The following is an 8,940-nucleotide window of genomic DNA, read 5'->3' as shown; positions in this document are numbered from 1 at the left end:
TTGCCCGAAGGGAATGACTGAGGTTTTCAGAGAGAAAGAAACACACAAAGGCAGGCACCATAGGCAGAAACATAAAGTGCTAAGATCTCACGTAACAGAAAGACATACAGATTCAAGGATGGGGTGACTGCAGGAGATAGCAACAGCAAAATGAAGTCAGAGACTTAAAATGCACACTATTCAAGATAAGGAGATTTAAAAAGTGGGCAAGAATGATACTTTGCAATTTTCTCTTAAACTTTAATCTTTTAATGATAAAGATAATGGCAGAGAGAGAAGACAAGGCAGGGGTGAGAGAATAAAGAGATAAAAGAAAGAAAAGGACAGCAAGATAGACAGCCAGGCACAACTGCCCATTTTTAGAGCTGGACTTGAACTTGGTAATAGCCACCTCTTGCCCACTGGTTGGGATCCTTGATGCCTCCAGCATTCCAAGCCCTCTCCTGGCATGGAGAATTCCTTGCAAGACCAAATCTGCTCTCCAGCATCCTTCATGAAACTTTCTCACTCAGCTCCCTGCCTTTTCGATTCCTAAAGCATGAAAGGTTCATACTACATCCCCTAATTACAAGGTATATGCTATTTTAGAGTTGACCCTCAGCTCACAGAAGCTGCAACTTGATTTCCCGCAAGAGAAATGTGGTTTCCTCAAGGCTCCAGACACTATCTAATAAATTCCTGTATTCCCCCATGCTACACAGGCCAATGCTGGGTATTACTAAGTGCTCAGTGAATACTTGTGTGCTGACCAGTCCCCAAAGGGTGCCAACAGGGCAACCTAAGGGTCCTTTGGTCTATCAAAAAAAAAAAAACAAAACAAAAAACAAATAGCTTCCGGGAGGCTGGACGCTATGCTGTAGCCATCTCCTAGGCTCCTGCGCCTCCTGCCGGCCAGGAGGGGATCTACACTATATGCAGGACAAAGCTGGTTGTAAGGATGGTCCTGACCAAGGAAGGCTGGCAAAGGCACTCCAGCCTCACCAGTGACCCCAGACATCTGTCAAGGGTTCTGACAATATTGTTGAACAGAGCCAGCTGCTGTATTCTTCTGTGTTGGAGCAAACACCACAGCCTCCCAGTGCCCAGTGTCCTTCAAACAGCATCCCACACTGCCTGGCATCAGCCCAGGGGATGCTCAGAACTTCTCGTCTAGTTCTAGGGCCTGGTTCTCCAGGGCCAGCCTGTGGACTGGGGCTGGACTGCTCCCACTCAGGTAGTTCTGGATGACGGAGGCACAGTCCAGCCGCTCCATCATGGTCATGAGGTAGTGCAGCTCCTGCAAGCTGCCGTTCTGCTCCTCAAACAGCTCCAGGATGGCAGCTGCTGGGCTGCGCTGGCAGGACAGGAACCTGGCCAGGAGGTGGGGAGAGGAGGAGAAAGGATGGAAGTGCACTGAGGTGAGATCTACTGCCACACACACAGCCTCCTATATCCCAGCTCTGGTCCTCATCCTGCCTTGCCCATTTTCCAGGGTGGTAGGATGACCCAGGATTTTGAGCCTGAGATTGTCCTGGCTCAGAGGCTACTTCTCTCTAGGATTGAGTTTCCTCTGCTTATACCCAGGGCTTGCATGAGAGGACTCTAAGGTTGCTTCCAGCTCTAATGTTCCTCATTGCCTTCTCTACCCCACCCACATCCAAAACATGCTCCCTCCCTCCTGACTGCAGCCTGCTAACTGGCTCTCCCCTCTCTCACAGGCCATACATCCTGCCCACAAAAAAAAAAAAAAAAAAGTTTTTCTACACCGTGGCTTTAATCATGAGCCTCCGCTGCTTCAAGAATCTGTACTAAGCAGCCCATGCTCCTGACTTTTCTGCTCATCCAAATTCTGGCCTTACCCTGTTTTTCTCTGATCTTTTCTCCCCTCCTCCCATCCTGAACCTTCCTTCCTCAAGCCTTTCCCATCTTGCACACAGCACTCCTACAACCACCTCTGGTACTTGCCCAGAGGGAAAAATTGAACCCCTTTCCCACCACCTGCTTCCTGAGCCCAAAGTCCCACCTCCCAGATGGAAGTGACCATCCTGTATCCCTGATTCTGTGATATTCTTGCTTCAGCTATTTTGTGTCTGTTTATTTTCAACTGCTGTGCAGTCCTGGCTACATATGATAAGGCACAAGGAACACTTGTCTTTATTTTCTAAGCTCTCTGTAACTCTCAGTGGAGCATAGCTCCTCGGGGCTGGATACTTGATAAATGTTTAATAAATAGATAACAGTAAAATCCATCCTGTTTTCAGGATGCAGCTCTAGTCCATAGAGGTGAAGTCTTCCCTGACTGCTGCACTCATCGAAGTCTGGATTCTGAGGCTTAGCTCAGAATTGTTCCACTGGTTTCTCTTGACAGAGACCATGGCTGCACTGCCCCTATTCCTGCTAACACTTGTTGAATTAACATGTGCCAGGCACTTGGCTACATGCCTCACATACATCACCATACAGCCCGCCACTCTGTACAGACAGGCACAGCAGGTCAAGCACTCAATATGGGTCCAGTTCTTGCATGTTAATTGGTTTATTATAAAATATTTGCTGAGCATCTACTATGAACCAGACATCTTTCTAGGTCCTGAGAATACAGGGATAAATAGAAAGAGTTGCCCTTTTTTGAAGGATATAGAAGACAGCAGCCAATCTTACTGCTAAGTTGCTCCTTTGTCTATGTCTGTGCTATAATGATTTATAATAACAAACATATATACTGGGCTCTGCCCCTGGTTTCTAGCATAGAACTCCCCAAACCCTTGCAACTTCCTACATGATAAAAATAGCAGATCTTTTGTTCTAATATTCAGTCTAATATTTGGTTCCTGACACAGGGCTCCTAAATCCCTTAGTATCTCCAGGACCATTAGAGTATCTTTTGTTCTAATGAGGTGATTCTGGGTGGAGTCCTGGGTGATTCCAGAATGGGGGCTGATGACCAAAAAGACCAATCCATTATCAGAAGCTTGGGTTTTTACCCCCACTGCCCTCCCATTCTGTTGAGAAGGAAGAAGAGATGAAAGTAGTTAATGATCAATCATGACTACGTGATGAAGCCTCCATAAAATTCCCAGTTATAGAGGGTGGGGAGATCTTCCTATCAATAGTTGGTGAACATGTGGCAGTGCTGAGAAAGCAGTGTGCCCAGAGAGCACATGGAAGCTTTTTCATATACCTTGCCCAATACATCTGATTGTTCATGTAATCTTTATCATAGCCTTTAATAAACCAGTAAATAAAAGTGTCCACTTAAATGAAATGGAAATTGACAAGGGGGTTGTTGGAATCTCCAATTTATAGCCAATTGGTCAGAAGCAGAAGAGATAACCTGGTTTTGCCACTGCAGTCAAAACTGGGTGGAGAACTTGTAGGATTGAGCCCTTAACCTATGGGTTTGGATGCTAGTGTCTTGAGGACTCTACCCTCCAGATAGTGTCACAGTTGAGTTACAATGTAGGACACCAAACTGGTGTGGCAGAGAACTACTTAGTGTGGGGGCAACCTTCACACATTTGGTGACCAGCAGAGTCAAAAGTGTTCTGGGTAAAAGTCAAGGAGACACACAGGAAAGAAACACACATATGGAACAACTGGTTTTTTTCCCTACACAGATATGGTCCCGGTTCCAAGGTGTCCTGAGGACCCCAAATCCCAGTCCTCCCCCCTCCTATCCACAGATCTCACCCTTCTTACCGGATTTTCATGCCACAGAGCCCCAGGTGGGAGGCCAGTCGGCGCCAGTCATTGCCTGAAATGCTGTTTGGCTCTAACAACATCTGCAGCTGCTCAAAGAGCTCAGGGGGCAGCCTACAGCAGGGGAAAGGGTGTTCTTAGAGGGGAGGATCAAAGAGCCCCAATCTGGTCCATGCATTCCCTTCCAACATTGCACTCTTCCTGCAGGTACAGAGGCCATGATCTCAAACATGCGACCCCAGCAACCCTTCCTCCACCTCACCTGTTGCATGAGGCTGGCTGGGAGACAGGGGGCGGCACGGCCCAGGATTCCTCTTCTGATACCTGGAATCTGAGGATTTCCATATACTTCGTCTCCAAGCCCTGAGTCAACAGAGGGTTAGGGTTAGGCTTAGGGGTCATAGACATCACCCCAAGCAGGACACTCGAGAACCTACCTCCATCCCTCATCTCTCTCCTTCAACCTGGCACCCAGAGCCATTTTACCAGGAGACAGGCTCAAGCCACCCAGGACCTCTAGCTTCTGCTTCCCCAAACCTAGAACCTTCAGCCTGCTTGCCCCCTGAGCTCTGGGACCAGAAGACCAACAGGTCTATAGGTCTCCTTGGACACCAGGAGAAACCCAGGGTGGGGCCACGGGTAGGAGGAGGTCATTCAGGATAGAAACACTGAATTCAGACATACTTTACTCCATTCTCCATCCCTCCTTTCCTAGTCCTTCCTCCCTGAGGGGAGGACTCTCCAATAAGATGCCACCAAGTTTCCCCAAAGACTCTCAGCCTTGATTTCTCCATCTCTTCCCTTGGGACAGTGAGATAGCTAACTCGAATCCCCCCTACTCAAGACCCCGTCCTGGTCACTCCCCACACTGGCAATACACATATCATCTTCAGATGGAAACAATCAGCCTAGAAAGAAACCTCTTTTATTTGATGCTAAGTGCCTCTGAGTTGGGAGTGGGGGTTACTCTAGGATTTGGCTCTTTTACCCTTGTATAAGATTCATCCATAAGTAGAGCAGAGAGAGTCAGGGACGGAAGGTGGCCTGGAGGCCAGGAAACCTAAGCGCTGGAAACCTAAGCGGCCAGGAAACCTAAGAATGCAATCATCACCTGGCATGTGATCAGGGCCATATTTACTGGGTACCAAACCCCTCACCCACTTCGCCCAGGAACCATCACCCCCCAGCTCTGCCCTTCTTTGGCCCTTCAGCTCCAACTCACATCCTGAAAGGTGTGCATGGTGACAATGATCTCATTGGTTAGTGTCGAGCAGTCTTCATTCTCACTGGCTACAAAGAGGAGAGGATATGGCAAGTGAGAGAGGTAAAGGCCAGGGCTGAGAGAGCAGGGGATGGGAAAAGGACTCTATGGTAAGGCTTTGGAGATCTAAAGAGGCCAGGGGCAGAATGCCACGTCTTTTTCTCTGCAAAGATCTGTGTGGCTCCTCCCTTTAAGAGAAGGTTTTTGTGCTTGGCTGAATGAGGCGCTGCAGAGCTCCAGGGTTGACAGGCAGAAGATGGACAGAGTTACTGAACTACCTGCTTTTCTCCGGAAGCAGAAGGAGCGAAAGGGGCACTTTCCATGCCAGATGTGAAGATGGGGAACGAGCTGGGAACTGCTGTCATCCACATTCTCCCAACCTGGGGAAGGGACAGAGAACGGAAGGCCTCAGAGAGTGGCGCTCCCCTAGCATTCAAAACCTACTGCTTGCAGGTACTATTCAGGGTTCTCTGGGGAGAGATGGGGAGGGAGCAAAGAAAGCACAGTCAAGTGGATGGGAGGCCCCAGAGTCTGCGGGGGAGAGGTTGGAGCTTCTACCACCACACACTTAGCATGCAGACTCGGCCGCCCTCTCCCCTCCACAGCTCCCTGAATGCCACACACACAAGTGCAATCCACACTCACCCAAACAGCCTAAGCCCCACTGGCCATTCCTGCAGCCCACACCAGGAAGGAAAGAGAACCCAAGCAAAGCAGGGACTCTGACAGCCTCTCCATCCAGTGGGACCATAAAATCCAACCCTCTCTCCCTGCTTCTGCGGGCACAACACCTCTCATTTCCTCCATCCCGAATCACTGTCCTCCCTCAGAGGGGCCAGGGCTGAGTGGGCCACCTGGGAGGGGGAGGGGGCTCCCCAAGACCTAAGTAGAAGCCAGAAGGTCCCTTGAAGCTGCTGCCTGCCCAGAGTGTCCCAAGGACACTGGGGGTTCCCAGATTTTCACGCCGGGAGAAGGCGCTGACCCTCCCTATTGCCCGGTTCCCCAGAGCCCGGTCCCCCTCACCATCAGAGATATACTTGAGCTTCAGGTACTGGTCCCCTCGGGCCCCAGTGAAGTCGAAGAGCTGGCAGGGCCCACGCAGGCGCCCGCCATGGGGCTGCTCGTTGGTCAAAGCCCACTGCAGGGCGCAGGGCGTGTTGTTGAGGAAGTAGACGCGCAGCTGCACGTGGGACTGGCCTGGTGCCAGCGGGGAGCAAAACAGAGCCAGCTGCAGCCATTTGCGGGCTTCCTGGCCTGCAGGCGCTTCCAGCACGCAGGTGTAGAGGCTGTGAAGGAAGAAATGGAGGACCATGCACTGGGGTGGGGGCTGGGGAGCCCGTGCACCTGCCACCCAGCTCTGTCAGGCCCAGGGGCCAACGGGGAGAGAAGAGCAGTGTAAGGCATGTATAGGGAGGAACTGGGGTCGGGGGATGGCCAGGGAGTCACCTCACATGACAATCAACAAGTAGAAGAACCAGTGGGTATTCCCCCGCATGGGAGAGAAGGGAGTGGACTTGGGGCGACCAGGCTTGGAAGGGGGTCCCACACACACATGGCCTTGCTCTGGTCAGTGGGTGGCAAGGAGTCTTGGGAAGTAGAAGGGCTGAAGAATCTAGAAAGCGCTAAGGACAGACATGAGATGAACAGTGTCTTAATGGAAACAAACTGCCTTAGACAGTTGGGGACTGTAGGGTAAAGAAAATGTCAGGCTTTTCTGCCCTTCCGCCATCAGGATAGATGATGGATCCTTGTCCTGAATGCATGCCTGATGGTGGGCACCTGGAATAGGGTGTGGGCGTAGGTAGATGGGATTCAGCTGAGCTAAGACTGCTTTTTAAGGGCGGCGTCACGGGGGGATGCCAGCAGCAGCAGTAGCAGCAGTAGAAGCTGAAGCTGAAGCTGAAAGAGAAGCCGAGAAGCAGCAGAACCAACTCCAGAGAGCCCAGATAGAGTGAAGACTTGCTGGGGGCTGGGAGGCCTGTCAGCCTCCCAGCCCCCCAGCCAGCACCCCTGCCTGCCATATGCCTGGTGAACCCCAAATAAAAAACCTGCAAAACTACTGAGGACTCTGACTCCTCCTTTACCTGGTCTGCATGGGATCAGAAAACCTGCACTGTGGCCAGTCCTGACCCTACAGGGACAGTCCTGAACAGGGGTGTAGGGAAGAAACAGATGATTTTAGACATAGAATGAGGATGGAAGGCTGGGGTTGAGTCAGACCTTTCTCGACACACAGAGACAGCAGTGTGGCAGGCTGTGCCATCCTAGACAGGGCCAGAGGGGCAGGGAAGGGACACAGGGGGATAAGAAATCCACAGGTCATCTGGGCAGTTCCATAAGAGACAATGAGGAGGCACAAAGAAGAGGGGCAGGAAGAACGGGCTCACAGGTCCCCGCCTACCTGAAGTGGGAGAGCTGGATGCGACACTCGTCCCGGGAGGTGTGGGCCCCCGACCGGCCCAGGGGCTTCCAGGCCTTGGCATCGAGCAGGGTGGTGTTGCTGCTATAGGTGCGGGCCTGGCTGGGCTGCTGGGCACAGTGCTTGAACGTGAGAGTGCAGGGCTTCAGGAAGGAGGCCCCATGAGGGCCACATGCCACCACCGGGCTCACCAGCCCCTGGGCGTGGGACAGTGACGGGGCATCTGACAGGTCCCACACCAGGATCAGGGACACCCGCTCCTGGCGGCCCACAGCCACAGCACCTGGGGAGGGGGGAGCTGAGATGGGCCTGGCACATTGGCATGTCCCTTCCCCAGGAGAGGCCTGGCTAGAGAGCTAGGGGGTGGGATTAGGAGCCCAGGAGAGAGGATGCCCACAGGGCACACTGGAGGCAGCATGGAAGGAAAGCTAGTCGACTGTACACAACCACCCCTGCCCTCCAGGGCTGCTGCTAACCCATATGAGGCCTGATGTGAACTTGCAAAAGGTGCTTTTCTTTCAGATACTACATCTCCCTATTGGAGAGTTGTCACAACATACTGTTCATTAGAACAAGACATTTTACTCCCACCTGCCAGGAATTCGTCATAAAAATAAGTAATCTATCCATCTTTGGAGTCAATAGTTTTGGAGTCAATGATTTTCAGAATTACGAAGATGTGGATGAAGGATGCATGTTACCCTCATACGTGTAACATGCATGTTACCCTCATACGTGTAACAACGCCGTGCTGAGAAGGAAAGTGGGTGCTGTTACCTGGTGGGATGAGCAGGGAGATGCCGGTATCCTGGAGTATCAGGCAGCCGCCCCGGTGATCCACCTCTCGGGCCGAAAACACCAACAGTTTGTTCATCAGCTCTCGGATGATGGTCTGGCCTTGGGTGGGGGTGTGCAGCTCCTGGTAGAAGGCGGCCATTTCTGGCAGTGTGGCTGGCAGGCTCTGCCTTGGGGACTCATTTTCTGGTGGGGGAGTGGGCTGGGACACAGACTCATCTTGGCTATCCAGATTCCAGAAGGTCCTCTGCAGCCAGCGAGGACAGTGGCATCGAAGGCACTGGGCCAGAAGGAGGGCACTGGCCACTGGCACCCCCACCAGCAATAGGAACTGGGCGGGTTGGAAGGAACTCTCGTGGGCGGGTAACATGGGCCTGGTCACTCGATGCTGCCAGCTCCCCTGCACCCCTGTGCTGGCCACCCCAAGGGTCTGGAGAGAAAAAGAGGTCAGTGCCAGGCTGAGCGCTTTCAATGCCTTGGAGGCCAAGACTTAGCTTCCAAGTAGCTGCAATCAGGAAGGAAGTTGCATTCCAGTGCACCCCAACATTCCAGTCAGATCAATTCCCTTAACACAACTTCACTTCTTTCTCTTACTCAAGCACCTACCATGGCTCCCCATGATGATGTGAGCTTGGGTTTAGAGTTAGAGGAGGTGAGTTCAAATGCCACATTGGTCACTGTGTCTGAGTGAGCGTAAAGTGCCTCAGTTTCCATATCTATCAAAATCCTGACCTTCATCTTCATATGCTGATATGAAAAGATCTTTAAGTGGAAAGTGTGTCACAAA

At 51.7% G+C, this 8,940-nt stretch overlaps 1 protein-coding gene across 1 annotated transcript; it reads right to left on the bottom strand.

Moving 5' to 3' along the window:
• Positions 1–1,135: 1,135 nt before the first annotated feature.
• Positions 1,136–8,523, bottom strand: UNC5CL (unc-5 family C-terminal like; the record flags this gene model as incomplete). The annotated part of the gene is made up of 8 exons (XM_084259134.1): positions 1,136–1,349; positions 3,679–3,792; positions 3,941–4,041; positions 4,901–4,968; positions 5,218–5,319; positions 5,963–6,225; positions 7,341–7,641; positions 8,136–8,523. The coding sequence occupies 8 exons, from the start codon at positions 8,521–8,523 to the stop codon at positions 1,136–1,138; spliced, it is 1,551 nt and encodes a 516-aa protein (XP_084115260.1).
• Between the last annotated feature and the right edge of the window lie 417 nt (positions 8,524–8,940).

This window comes from Talpa europaea (assembly GCF_964194135.1).
Source record: "Talpa europaea genome assembly, chromosome: 2".
Lineage (NCBI taxonomy): Eukaryota > Metazoa > Chordata > Mammalia > Eulipotyphla > Talpidae > Talpa > Talpa europaea.
The sequence above is the reverse complement of the archived record's forward strand: the minus strand, read 5'-3'. Positions and strand labels throughout refer to the sequence as shown.